The 15,480-nt window shown below is 38.5% G+C and overlaps 1 protein-coding gene across 4 annotated transcripts in view; it reads right to left on the reverse strand.

Moving 5' to 3' along the window:
• LOC111370374 (histone acetyltransferase HAC1-like) overlaps window positions 1–7,314 on the reverse strand; it is a 13,173-nt gene extending 5,859 nt beyond the window's left edge. The window contains exons 1-7 of one of the 4 annotated variants that reach the window (XM_022992055.1): window positions 7,168–7,301; window positions 5,518–5,865; window positions 4,018–4,129; window positions 3,420–3,729; window positions 3,206–3,334; window positions 2,822–3,118; window positions 871–2,666 (exon numbers count right to left, since the gene is read on the reverse strand). In XM_022992055.1, coding sequence (XP_022847823.1) covers window positions 871–2,666; window positions 2,822–3,118; window positions 3,206–3,334; window positions 3,420–3,729; window positions 4,018–4,129; window positions 5,518–5,708 — 2,835 coding nt within the window. In that variant the 5' untranslated portion in view covers window positions 5,709–5,865; window positions 7,168–7,301. Of the gene's footprint in view, window positions 1–870; window positions 2,667–2,821; window positions 3,335–3,394; window positions 3,730–4,017; window positions 4,130–5,517; window positions 5,866–7,167 lie in introns of those variants that run through there. The other 3 variants (XM_022992054.1, XM_022992053.1, XM_022992056.1) reach the window with 3 other exon arrangements.
• Between the last annotated feature and the right edge of the window lie 8,166 nt (window positions 7,315–15,480).

Here is a 15,480-nt window from a genome sequence, read left to right on the forward strand (position 1 = left end):
ACCACCACCCCCCCCCCCCCCCCCCCCCCAAGGCATAGGTGGAGTATTGATTAAACAAAAATAAAAGAACTGATAATTATAATCAATTATTTTCAGCAGGAAACAGGTAGAGATAAATAACCATATATCCTAACAAACCACAAGTTTCAAAATCAATTCCAACTAGATCAACTAAACTTGTGTTAACCTGCAAAAGGAACATAACCAATCTTCTATCAACTGCATATTCAGTTGAACAATCATACCATGACCAAGGATCATTTAAGTAACTTAGTTTTATGTAAAAAGAGAACCAGCCTTGATTACAATAAAATATGTGTCTCAAGTATGAAGGAAGTAGTTTTATTTCAGAAGCTAATCTTCCACTTCCTTCCCTCATCCCCAGCCGACAAAGATAAGCACAGTGAAACATGGTGAAATACAACGAAGAGGAGCACAGTGATATACGGAAAATTTAATAAAATGTTCAGTTAGGCATATAATGCGCGACCAATGTTATTTCAGTAATCAGGGAAAATAATTACTTCCTGTTGTATCGATTAATTGTCCCTAATAATAGAAAATGTCTAAATTTTGGTAGTTGCATAATAATTTTTTTGGAAGAAAAGATACCAAATTCCTTCTAGTCTTTAACTTCTCCTTACTTTGGTAGTTGCAGACTAATTTATATTCTGCAACTGCAATAAACTTTCATGAGAAAGACCATCAACAGTTATATCCAGCCAACATCCAGGAGAAGCCATGTAAAGGTCATTTAAAAAATTTGTTAAATGCAGAAATGCATCATGTTTCACAGCAATTTATGATGCAGAATAATGAGATAATGATGGCCCCATAAAAAAGGCAATCTATGTGGGTCCACGGACAGACCTGACCAACCCATTGTCTAAGGCCTGTAATGTGCTCCCGGACTTGTTCAGGGGTGAACAATTCTATCAGCGATACTCCCTTTATTTTTGGCTTCCCAGACTTCGATGAACTTTCAGAAGGAACTGATGTACTTTCCTGTTTAGCATGGTCCAGTTCCTTCTCAATCTTGATAACCTCCTGTTCACCAAATCCAGTAGGATTATTTGAGATGATAGGAAATACATCCGGCCTTTGTTTGTAGGTATCATGCAAATTATCCTTTACCATCTCAATATTCTTAGAACTTAACTGCCCAACACTTGACGGAATTTCCATCTTTACTCCTGTGTCATTGGATTCCATTGGCACGTGAGAAACATCATGTTGTGTATCGGAGAGGGGATGAGGTTCAATTACAGCAGGACTTCGTATAACCGAGCTTTCAGTTTCAGACGGAATGGGTAAGGAGGTATTTTCAATCTTCAACCGTTTAACAGAAGGCTGTATGGCTTCTGGAGTTTCAGTTATAACTGGACTTGTCTCGAGTGTCAACCCACCATCATTTTCAGCTGAATTATGGGATTTACGGTTTTCTTTCAAAGTAAAATCAGAATCAGCAAGTGCCTTTAGATGTAACTGCAGAAAATTCTTAACAGGAATGCAAACAGGACAACTTGCTTCCCTACAGATCCTATGGTGATTTATTAAATCCTTCGTACCGCAGCAACGAGGATACAAACATTCAAGTATATTGCATCTTTCTATATGATTCAACAATTTTCGCGCTGTAATGCAATTAGGATCTTGACAATTGCCTTTTGGAGCATGGCAAGTACGAGCATGGCGCAAATACAACAACCATCTTTGTTGGTTCTTGAATTGCTGTTCACGATTAAGGTTACTAGATCTACGTACAGTGCCAGTATAATTAGGAGGATTTGATGATTTAGTAGCATCAGATTGTCCAATCATAGATTCTTCTGAGGATAAATTATGCCTCTGTGCATTATCGTTCCCAGTTATTGTCTGGTGATATTCACCATGCACATTTTGATCATGTTGGGCTCTCCTTGATACATGAGACACATCTTGAGACTTGGGGTCACATTGATCTTGCGGAGCTGCATCCATATGGATGCCACCAGATAGGCTGTTAAAACCGTTTTGAGTGTTAGCAGCAAATTGCTGCGGATGCAACAGCTGTTGTATCTGATCTGAAGTTTGAGTACGAGATGAAGACATATCTTGTGGGTAAGACGGATGTGAAGCACCTCCAGAATGGCCTTCCATAGCATTTTGTGGGAACTGATTCTCTAAATCAGAAAACTCGAATGTCTTAGAGACTTGCAAGTGCAGACTTTCCTCTTGATGCTTTATTCCAGGCTCGATCTTTCCTTCAACGCCTACACTACACGATAGCTGAGACTGTCCTAATGTGTCATTCATTAAAATAGGTTGGAGATGCTGACTTTTCTGCTTTTGCTGGAGTTGATGTTGACCAAGTTTCTGCTGCTGAAAATGGTGAGATGGTTGTTGATATTGTTGTTGAGGAGATTGTACAAGATTTTCTCTAGATGAATGCTGCAATTGGAAGTTCATCTTGTCAGATTGATCAAATGATTGCGCCTTCATACTTGTGTGTAGAGTAGATTGCATATTCGAACGATTTATCATCAAATGAGAGTTTGTTTTGGGGATGGACTGCAAGGATACAGCAGTTGAGCTCTGACTGTTCATCAATGACCCAACAGAGGTTACTGGAGAATGTATATTACCAGACCCTGAAGCCTCAGCTTTTCCAATTCCATATCTATCACCTATAAAGTGGGTTATTTGAAGTAAGAATACAAGTAGGAGGAAATAGAGATATCACATTCTTCATATTTCCCAAAACACCATAACTCAACTGTTTGGAATAAATTTGGAGAGAGTCGGATATAGTAAGAGAGGAGGGAGATGAAAGAATAAGTACCCTGCATTGCTGACTGTTGATGTTGATCGAAATGTTGTTGCAATGGTTTGGGGGAGTTGCCATATAATGTTCCTGTTAAATATCCCTCAGAAGCAACTGGACCCTTCATCAGAGACATATTGTTTCCCATCATCCCCAGCCCCGCATCTAAGGGCCCATTTGATGGAACATACGACTTTTGCTGCAATGTAGACCTAAGTTCACCCATGTGGCCGCCAATATTATGCAGAATACGACTATTTTGACCAACTCGCTGCTTTTGCAACATCGGCTGTGATACATCAGTAGATTCAAAAGCTGGAAATGCAAACATGTTATTAGAGGACTCCATTTTTATCAGAGACTGATTATTAGCATTAGTATTTATATCATTGTTATCTGAACTAGAAAATCCAGGAGTGGGAATCATTTGGCTTGTTATTCTTGGAACACTCATAGATGTCGCTGTGTTATTGCCAACAGAGTTAACTGTACCCCCCAATGATGATGGTTGATATCCATTAGCTAAAGCACCTGCAGAGAAATATCTAGTGAGAGAAGTGAAAAAGGTACGTATATAGCTTTAGTCATTACCATAGATCAAGAGACTTGTAAGTACCACTAGAAGAACTAAAAGAACCACCGGCCTTACTCCCAACAGATCCATTTCCAGCCAGCAACAAGTTTCCAGAATTGATGGTGGAATATGCAATTGTTTTAGAGCTACTGTTACCAACAATAGAGTTATCCACAGACGACATTCTCATCAGGCTTGAATTACCGGTTTGGGGTAATCCAGGAGTTGGAATCATTGTACCCATGGAAGACGATGTATTAACTTGTGAAAATTGCTGGTTGTGATTAGTCTTTGATAGTCTAATAACAAATTGCAAACGACTTTCCAAGGTTGCACGGTTTAGATACTCCTCCTGATAAAGCAAGAAAAGTAGGGAGATAAGATATGAACACAAGTACATGGTAGCCAATCAATAACTTCACTAAATATAAGAAGTTCCTTAATATGCTTTTCTAAGAACAACAATAGAAGTTCCTTGTCAGATATTACCAGAAAGAATATAGCTCATGTAGAAATTTACGCAGTGTCTATTTTCTACGAGCTATTATCCATCTTTTTACATTGGGATCATGTTCATCAAACTTTACGCAACATGATAGTAAGAAAATTGTATGAAGAAACAAAATAAAACTACAGAAACCTTGGATGTAGCGATCCTGAATATACCCTCTTCTAAGCGCTTTGCTAGGTCCCAAATATTTTTACCAGGTAACTCATGAGATTGTTGCCTCCGCTGCATGAGAGATTCAATTCTGGAGAATAGGAAATTCAGAGTTTTCATCAGTACATATTATATCTGATCCCAATCAAAAGCACTAACATGTATATGTAGTGGTACCAAAAACAATTTTGTACAATTAAAACAAAACTACAAATGGAATTAGAAGAACATGGACTCAACAAAAATGTTCATCAAGACCAATATAGAAGAGGAAGAATGTGATACCTATATATAGAAAAATATTAAAACATAATGCTAAAAAAGAGGCAATAAAACCCATATAAGAATCATGCAATCTCCTCAGAACAGTACATTTTCTAGTCCAATTCAAAAGACAAAATGTAACAAGCAATTCCCATGTAAGTAACGATTCAATTACCTTGAGATTGATGTATGTGAAAATCATATAAAAAAAAATCATAATTATAAGAGAATCCTTTTACATCCAACAAAAGATCATAAAATTGAGCAAAATAAATGAATTTTCTAAAAAAGAGAAAGAATAATGACATTTTTCTATGCAACCAAATTTCTTATTGAGAGATTATTTAGTTTCTATAATTAGCCACCACGATGAAATAAAGACGCTTACTGGTTTCCTCATTCCAGCTCACTACTAGTGAGGCATAATATGGTTTTATACAACACAATATAAAAATGAAGTCGACCGACTTTCCCCATGACAGTTTACAAGCCATTGTACGAAAAGTAAAGGTAAACATGTCAAAACTACCAATGTATCGTGATAAAGGTGATTGACCACACTTACAGCTAGGTAAAGAAGCGAATTTTGTTTTACCATAAACCGGTGATTTTCTTGAGAAAAGAAGATATCTTAACTAACGATAAATTTTCCAATCACTGAGAAGCTATTCAGGAATTCAGTCCCGCTGCAACCTGATGTTACAAGTTAGACATCACCTACTTATTTAACATTGGTTTAGAAAGTTTCCTTATTGTTTCATTCTCTTAGAGCTTGTTTAGGGGAGATTTTTTTGAAAATCATTTTTCCCCAAAATCATTTTCAACCACACATTTATGGAACCCATAAGTTTTTCCTACTTTTTAGCCACATATTCTCAAAAAATAATCGTTCACTTGGAAAAATCTCTCCCAAACAAGATCTTAATCTGAATTGTGAAGGAATTGAATATTATCTGTAAAAGAGAATTATTAAAAGGAGTAGAAATATGTAACTAAATAATCAAGCCAATAAATTATAGTGAATCTATGTTTAGTTAGTGTATGGAACAAATCCAAACCAATAGACTTCAATCAGGCCCAAAACTACAAAGCATGTAGTAATATTTATCGGTCTCATTAACCACCACTATTGTCCAATCCACCAAAAGAAATTAATCAGTAGGAACAACAGCAAAAAGAACATCTCTGATTGACATAGATAAGAAAGAGTATTACATCTTTTCAGTCATAAACCTCCGTGCTTCTATATATTCAGGGTCCATGTTCTGCACACGACGATGCATACTAGGATTTTGCATCTGACTAGGCAGAGCAATATTTTGCTGTGGTATCCCAGTCAATAAAGTACCAGCTTGGTTAAGTGCCTGTTCTGAGATATGGTCTGAAGGGTGTGCTTGCAAATTCATCTTCACCTTGTAACTTAATAAATAAATAATAAGAATAATCGGAGTTTCAGCATCTAGAGAACAATATTATAGTAAAGTACTCAGAATGAGGCATCATGATCAGTCATGTCCCATCATAACAACACCCACATTATCTAAACTAGCCAGAACACCTGCACTGAAATTAAAAAAGTGAATAAGAAAACAAAAGATCAGTTTAACATATACAATGTGAAAATATCGCAAAGTTAATGTGTGCACGAGTCATGAGCCAACAGACAAACATTCAGGAAAGATATGTCTCTAAAAAAAAATTAAATGAATAGCAGATGATAATGACGTCCCTGCAGCGGCCGGCTGGTGACTTATTCGGGGGTAATGCTTGGTGGGAAGAAAGGATGAGAAGGATGGGCAGAAAGGACAGCCGGTTGCACCAGCATTTTACAGCATGTTCTGTGGAGAAGGTAAACAGATGAGGAGGAGGTTGCAGTTCGGGTTTTCAATAAAAAGATTATGTTTTCTTTTCTGGTCAAAGGAAGAAGTATTTCAAATAAACAATGTTATTTTCACAAGGGTTATCTTTGGAAATTAGGGTGAAAGAAGTGAACACTTTTATGGTACAACCCAAAACGGGAGATGCCAAATCATTATGAAACGGAGAGACTAATACCTATTACCTAATTATTTTGTGAATTTGGTACACTTAAACAAAGTTAACGAAAAAACCATAAAATAATCATGGTCAATGGTGATCTTTTTCCCTAGTAATGTCCAACAAATCAGGAGCATAAATAAGATTAAAACTTGTGCACATAATATCAAGTGGCAAAAAATGTTCTACTTGATCAGCCTCAAGGTTCCTATTTAGTAAATGTCGTTTGATTTATTCAATAAATACACTGCATTTACTTGTTTACTTAAGGAATTTATTCGCAGAAAGAGCAAGATAATATATTTTTTTACTTAGCTGGTCAGGTCCGAATCCGCTTCTTAGCAAACCAAGCAGCATTTAATGAATAACAAAAACAGACAAATTCAAAAAGAATGGCAAAATCATCCACAAATCCAAATTTTCCTCCTACTCACATTTCAGCTTTAACTAAACAAGAAACTTAAATTCTAGGACTATCCCTTTCTGGGATCTTCATGATCACAAACATAAATCCACATACAGGCTCCAATTTCACGTTCACACAAAATGATCAAAGTAAAAAACTATATCAGGATTTCATCGAGACAAACTTTGAGATGGGAATCATCCGAATTTAAACATGATAGGGTTTCATCAATTTGGGGGAACCCAATTCAGGGCTTAATTCGATCCATCTTAATCTATATTTTCAATTGAATCAGAATCCGATAACACTAAATAGTAAATTTAGCAAAATTAAACTAAAAATATACTAACTAACCGATAATTAAAACAATTGATGACACTGAAAGGGCAATGAATAGGAATTAAACAAATTCGCCAACATACCCGAGCAGTGAGCTAATTCCAGCATTCGAGTTCCATCATCATCATGAAATGGGTTTTGTCGGAGAAAGATTATTTGCAGAATTTGGGCGCGATTTATTTTATAAATAATGAGTTTTTTGTTAATCTTTTGGCGCAGAGATAATGTATCTATTGAATATGATTCCTATCAAGTTGATCCCTCTGAAGGATAGTTTATTTCATTTTGGTCCTCGTGGGATAAGTAATTTCTCTGTTTTCTCCTCCAAAATATTTGTGAATTATGGAATTTACAACTTTGTGCTCTGAAATCCTCAAACCTAATTTTCACTTGGTTAATTTTTGCATTTATGAGTTTGAGTTGGGTTAAAAGAATTGAAACTCTCTATGATTGCCCATTTAAATAAGAATAGTGGAATAAATTTCAATCAGAATCAATAAATTGGCCATGTCTCTCTCCTTCAGTCCACTCATTCAACCCTTGTCGTGATCTAATACATCGGTGGCTCTCTTGGTAGACCATCGTTCAAAATTGGTATAGGTTTGTCACGACACCAGTAGTAGTGCAAAAATCCAAACTTGACTGAATTACGTTTTGAGCTAAATATGAGCAAAATGATATTGGCACGTTCAAATTTATGAGAATACTTAGGCTAATTAGTGGTTTATTTTTTGAAGGACTTTATTTTGACCTCAGCACTCTTTAATTGATCTTTTCCTATGATGTTGATCTCTTGCTGATGATTTACCCAAGACAAATAGGATGTGTAGGTGACCTAGATCGAGCATTTTAGTTACTTTTAATGATCTGATACAAATCTATTTCCCATTTTTGGTAGTTCAGTATGTGTTGGAAGCAATACGCTTCTGATTTCTAGTTGGTAAGGTAATAATTTACCAAGATTAGAATTTGCTAAAAACACGGTTAATGATCAATATTTATCAACCGAAAGCAGTACTTGCAGTCACTGTATTTGACTTCTATTCCTCGGCATAATATATAAATTCAAACTCTCATCAATTTTTCAAATTTTTAACGACAAATGTAGTAATATATGTTAATATTGTGCGAATATACTGCAAAATTATTAGGTGATGAATTGCCCGAGCCGCCCACGAGCAGACGAGTCGCTCGACCCGTTTGATATCCCTATTAGAGGTACTCTGTTTTTGCCTCCATAATATTTTGAAAGAGGGAATTCATGATTTGTATACTTTCCAAACATACAAAATGTTGGGAAAAATAAGTGATTTATGTGCATTATCAATTAGAATAACAAATATAAATTAACATATACATAAGTAAAAAGGATAGAAAGTAAGTCTTAAGGAGTCATGTCAAGGATGTTGTATTAAATTCGTGCGGCCTCCCCTTTCATGAGCGGTACTACACAACTCCAAGATAAATCCTTCTAGCTCACATCCAATTCTTTTTCTATGGGCACAACCATATGAAGATAAAAAACGAGCCTATATAAAGTTGTCAAAACTTTAGATATGCCTATGTTAGCTCCCATTTCTTCAAAAATTCATTTTTAAAACTCATTTTCAATTACACATCTTCTCGAAAAATAACTTTACACGTAAATCGAAAAAATTTGTTTATTTTTCAACCAAACATTCTCCAAAAACATCTCTTTACTTACTACAACAATTTCATTTGAGAAAGCTATAATGAATTAAGCCTTGAATTATGCCACTTTAGCCAAACTTCATGTAACGTCCCAAATCATAGGATTTGAATTTGCTAACGAAACTTACTTCTTAGGTCTTCAGAAATTTTAGTTAAATTAAAATTTTCTTTTTATTTTCTTTTATTTTATTTCATGGATTACCCTTATGTTCTATTACATATTCCAACAACTAACGAAAATAAATTATTTAAGCTAGTCAGCTTTGATTTCTTGAATAAATGAAGGTAAAATGAATGGTGAAAATTGAGGTTCAGCTTAATTTAATGGAGTTCAACCCTCCAATGCATTGCCCAACGATCAAGCTTAGTTAGATAATTTCCCGAGTTCAAAATGCTTTGAAGATTTTGCAATATTTCCGAAAATCATTCAAGTACAACATAGTAAAATTTTAAAAAATAAATAAAATAACATCATTTAGACACTTAAACACATCCCTAAAGCTGTACCAAAATACACTGGACACAACACATGAAAAAGGGGGCATAACTTATTCTATCGACCTTCAAAAGACTTGATTCCAAAGCCAACGAATAGAGGACTCATAGGGCTTTCAAAATCTACTGGTCTCATTCAAAAATATGAAACATTTGATTCGGAGTGATAGCTTAAATATCAGACAAAAACTAAACTTTCTATTTTACGTTTTTAGATGTCCAAATCCAAACAAGAAATCGTATTTTTACGTTAAAACTTGCGTGAGCATGTCATACTAACATAATTTAATAAACATTAGTTCATAGAATTATATAAAAGTCTATTTTCATAGCCAAATAAAAATACAAGTTCAAACACAAAATAATCTTTTAAATCCATTATCTTAGTTTTGACATTAAAACATATGAAAATAAATTATTCACATGTGAACATTGGTTTAGATTTGATTTTTCTCCTCTTAACTTCTCCATAATCCATGCAATCTCAATCCATCCACGATTCATTCTCAATCTGAAAATTTTATTAAAGTAGGAGTGAGCGTAAGGCCCCATAAAATTTTCATAGGTACACTTCTCTTTGAATAAATATTCATATTCACATATAAAAACATAAATACTTCATATCATAGACATTTTCATGTAGTTGGATTACAGGTGACATCCTTATTTCTGAAGAAACTTTTGGGGTCATAGAAATCGGTTATTGACATAAAACTTTAACCTTTACGGTTCATAGCTTACAATTACATTTATACACATAAAATATACATAAACATTCATAGAGAAAAAAATTAACTTGCACTACATACCTACAATTACATTTATACACATAAAATATACATAAACATTCATAGAGAAAAAAATTAACTTGCACTACATACCTTGATTCTTGATATGAAATTAGAAATTCTTTGCCTTGAATTATCAAATTTATAGTAATACTTCTGTATATAATCGAAAATAATACAAATTTGAGAGGAAGAAATGTGAAAGCCAAATTTGAGGAGAGGTGAGGTAAAAGATGACTTTCCTCTTGTTGTAACCTTCATTTTTAGTGAAAAACAAAATGGAGGAATTGTGTAATAATAAACCTTGCTAAATGAGTCTTTAAGTGGGAACTTAAAGAGTTTTATGCTCAAAAGTAATTCTTGCTTTTTCATTTTTTTTAAATTTTATAAAACACATCTACATGGTGAAAAATTGAGGGAAATGAATTGTTCATGTGACTTGTGACCTATTTACATGAATGTCTATTAACAAGAAACTCATTCCCTCCAATTAATTTACATAATTGTATATTAATGTGAAATATGAGTTTTTAACTCCAAAAACATTTTTAGAAAAATATTTTATGAAAACATCCACATAGGGATAGTGATCCATGTTGATCTCGCAAATTGGACCCTCCACATGACTAACCGATAGCTACTCCATGTATTCCTCTCTGGGCACAATCAACATACGGTCAGATGCACACGGTCGGGACCAACGGGGGTGATGGCGGCCGCATACACTCCCACGGTCAAATTAGCCCCAAGTGATCGGAACAGTACCAAGGTTGTGCAAAAGGGTGGGGAAGAGAATATATATTTACTTGTTATGGAGAGTTAAGTTGTAAGAGTTTCATCTCCTTTTTTGCCTCTTGCCAAACCTTGGGTATTTATAGGTGAGGAGAACCGTTGGATGTGGGACACGTGTATGCATCTGATAGTGTGAGGTGTCTGCTCATAGGCGTCAATCAACCGTATCTATAGAGTGGGCGGGTGACTACTTCTCCCGAGTTGAATTGACATAAAGTTGATACTTTACATCAACTAGGCTTATGGAGACGTCAAATAAATTAAACCTTGGGGGTAGAAAAGATCTTGACAAAGATCTTTTCTTGAAATTGGCAGCGGATCCTTTGACAAAGAACCTCGGAATGTACTGCGCCTCGGCTTTAGGGGCGAGGACGCTTCGATCAATTCAGTAGATTGTCTGTGCCTCGCAGTGCGTTAGCAAATCGACAACATTGGTTGTGGCGTCACTTCGGATGGGCGTTGAACACGTCGTATAACGCGGTGATAGACTTTTCGAAGTGGTTCAGATAGGGGGCGTAACAGTGGTCCCACCAAGTTCAGGCATGAATATTTATATCATGGGTGGACTTGTTTTCCCGATCGGGTATGTCTACCTCGGGATAGGGATCGTGATTTGTGAGAACTTGTGGGTCGGTTTTCTGTGTTCACCAAAGCGTTAACCTTAGGTAGACGCGCTAAAGCTTCATTACTGCGTAAGGAAAAAATTTATCCGAGACCGATATGCTGCCAACTGGACGATGCGTTGGAGACGGCTAAAACTTTGTAAAGCTTAGGAGGGAACACAGCTACCGAGGTGATGACCCACAAAGGACTCTATGTCAGGTACGTCTAAACTTTGTAAAACTGAGCGAGAAGCTCATCTGCTATCGGTGCACTGACCCACAGGGGATGACGCATTGGGAATGGCTAAAGCTTTGTAAAACTTAGGAGGGAATGCAGCTATCGAGGTAATGACCCACAGGAGACTTCGCGTCAGGTATGTCTAAGCTTTGTAAAGTTGAGTGAAGAGCTCATTTGCCATTGGTGCGCTGACCCACAGGGGATGACGCATTGAGAGATGGCTAAAGCTTTGTAAAGTTTAGTAGGGAATGCAGCTACCGAGGCGATGACCAACTGTGGACTCTGTGTCAGGTGCGTTTAAACTTTGTAAAGCTGAGTAAGGAGCTTATCTGCCACCGGTGCGCTGACCCACATGGGACGACGTGTTGGGAGATGGCTAGAACTTTGTAAAGCTTATGAGGGAACGTAGCTACCGAGACGATGACCCACAGGGGACTCCGCTTCAGGTGCGTCTACGTTTTGTAAAGCCGAGTGAGGAGCTTGATCAGAGGCGGGCATTTCTGAAGTTAAATGATTTGATAACTGTCACGTATTTTCAAGGCGACAGTTGGGTGCAACGCCCATTCTCCTAAAAGGCTGCTGCGGCTACTTATTCTAGATGACTGGTGGTGATCGAGGTGACGCATTTTATGCGAGCGTGAGGGGCACAGCCAGATCTCAGGCGTAGATCAAATTTGACGTTTCATTTCAACGGCCTAGATTGATGATGCGACGGAAGACCTGGATTGATTGCATTTGAATTGAATGGCGGAGATCAGATGGGGTGTTCTATAAAAGGTAGACTTGAGCGTTTGGGTAGTTTTTCATTTTTGCGAAATCAGAAACTCCATTTGCTCTCAAAAATCTTGCACTTTCAGGCTTTCCTCAAGCATTTTTCGATGAGAAATTCCAATTTTCGACGACTCTACAGTCTCTGCTGATCATTTCTGGCTGTGGAACTCCAAATTTATTGAGTTTCAGTAAGTGTTTGAAACCTTTTCATTTATGAAAAATGGCTTCTGAGTGTAGTGGTAGCTCGGGGAGGGGGTTGGAACTAGTGCGGATGGACGAGCCTATTTTGGCGACTTCCTCCGAAATAGCCGAAGCGATAATTGGGGAAAGAACATATGGAAGAGGCCAGATAGCCTCGTAGACACATTTGTACATTGGAGAGCATCGAATTACCCCTCTAAGCTAAAGGGTGCCGACCTGGAAAGACTTAGGGTTGAATATAGGACCCCTGATTGCGTAGATTTGATCCTGCCCGAACATGATGAGCGGGCCTGCTACCCTAGGCTAGGGTGCGTAACAATTAGCGAAGCGATTCTTAGGGCTGGCCTTAGGCTTTTGATCCACCCATTCTTTCATATGGTACTTAGGTCGTATGGCTTAGCTCCTACGGCTTAGCTCCTACCCAATTGAACCCGAACTCTTGGAGCCAAATGGTAGGTTCCTGGATGGTGTGGAAGGAGGCGTCTCTTGGGGTAGAGATGCCCTTCTCTGTTTTTCAGACCCTCTATATCCCCAAGGTGGCGACTGGGGGGATAAGACCAGGGGCTGGTATTACCTGACCTCATGGGGTTCCCACACTCCATTCGTGCTTAATCTGCCGAGCTCCATTAAGGAGTGGAAGAGCTCGTGGTGCTGGGCTGTCGGGAGATGAGACACGATGGAGGGGGACCCCCTGGCGCCTCTTACGGTCTCCACAAAGTATTCAACACTTAGTGAGTACTGTTGTTTTGCATTTTCCTTTGTTCGTCTTCGGTTCATATCATAACTAATATTTGTGTTCTTTTGAAGGCACTCTTCCTTAGTGTGAGCTTTCCACCGACGACTTCGATATCATTTGCATTATCTATCAGCTCCCTCCAAAGAAGAGGTCATACTACCAGCTGATCAGGAAAAATGTCCACTTCGTGACGCACAACTTGATGGACTCTCAAGGTAAATGTCCCGAAGCGAATGCCTTTCAGTACTTTTCGATCTCTTTACACTTGTACTAATTTGCTTATTCTCTTGTAGATAACTTTAACAAGAAGCAGCCTCGGAGGCCAGACTTCAAAACCATCCAGAAGATGATGGTAGAGGCGAGAGCCCTGAAGACCTCCTCCTCGACGTACAAGAAGCAGATGGAGGATCTGGTGGATGTCAGCAAAAGGCTCCAGCCTCCAACTGGGAAGGAGGTGGCGGAGGACCTAGACGTAAATCTGCTGTAGAAGGACAAGAAGCCTGCGGCGAGGCCGCCTTCGGTTCTAAGGCAGACTACCATTCCTACCGAGGTAGCCATCCCGGAGAGGACGCCTGCACCATCAAAGGCTTCTCCTGCCTCGGCCACATTGCTAGTAGTCGTTGTGCCAATTGCCCAAGTGTTGGGGTAGCCAAAGAGGAAAAGAGTCCGTCCCTCGAAGGAGGTGGACTTTTTGGGCACCAATTCGGAGGAGCCAATGAAAGAAGTGTTGGAGGCTTTTCCTCTAGAGACGGTTGTAGTGGCGGTGGTCCACAATAAATATTGGACCGAAGAGTGGAGAGACCACACCACCTCATGCACAGTTGAAGACTTGGTCGCGATGAACAGTGCCTGCGTGGCCCGTGCTCTTAGCATGAGCATCCAACTCGAAGGCTTGGTGAAAGACCTGAATGCTAAGAGGGAAGACCTCGTCAAGCATCTCGAGGAGGCAATGCACTATGGGGATGCAGTGAGGGAGGTCCAGACTAAGGCCTCGAAAGAGAAGAAGGCGAGAAAGGAAGCCGAGGCCCAGCTGGCCACTGCCAGGGGAGAAATAAAGCGACTGAAGAAGGAGCTCTATGAAGTGGAGTGCCAGGTGGCTGCTATCACCAGAAGAGTGGATCATACAAACGAGCACCATCGGCTCGCCACGGAGGCTTTGGAGGCCTCAAATAAAAAAAAAGGCGAAGCTGAGGCAAAGGTTGGATGCCCAAGCTGAGGAGATCACCTCCCTGAAGGAGGAGCTTAAGTCAGCAGGGGAGGTGGCTGTGTAGAACTTCATCGACCACTTCGAAGAACATCCCATGTACGATGATTTTACAAACTTTTGGGCCTCTTGGAGTGCCCAAGGACTATTAGATAGGATGAAAGAGGTCCACCCCACTCTGGACATATCCTCATTAGAAGCAGAGTTTGGTGGGCCTATTAGAGGTCGGCCTGATAGGTTTGCAGAGGATGCTCTAGAGGGCCCTAGGACAGGCGAGGCGGAGGCTGGGGTGGAAGATGCCCCTGTAGAATAGAGTTAATCAATCTTTGTAATGGCTTCGACCTCTTTTGTAATCCAATTCCAAATGAATGAAATGAAAATTTTTTGTTAAGTATTGTTGCTTCTGCTTTTCTATTGTGTTGAGTTGTTTACACTTAAGTATATGAATGACAACCACTTAAATAAAAATTAAGCGCCTCTTACCAATAACCAGTTAATAACAGAAGATTGGATCAATTAACATATTGAAGAACTGAGGCAACAATTTACTAACCGATGTGACAAAAAACTGAAGTATCATTACTTAGAGGAGTTACATCACTCTTCACTAAGGCATTTTCAGCACTTAATAAGATAGGGAAGTTAAAAATGAGATTGGATCATGACACACATTTACTAGACAACATTGAGATTGGATCGGAACACAAGCTCATCAGTGATAATACTTCCTCAAATGTTCGATATTCCATTGATGAGGCAGTGCTTTCCCTGCCATGTCTTCAATTTCAAGAGTGTCAAGTCGGGATTCCCTGCAGATGCGGTAAGGACCCTCCCAATTCGGTCCCAATACTCTGGACCCGATTGGCTTTGATGATTG

The sequence above is a fragment of the Olea europaea genome, chromosome 21 (assembly GCF_002742605.1).
Source record: "Olea europaea var. sylvestris chromosome 21, O_europaea_v1, whole genome shotgun sequence".
Lineage (NCBI taxonomy): Eukaryota > Viridiplantae > Streptophyta > Magnoliopsida > Lamiales > Oleaceae > Olea > Olea europaea.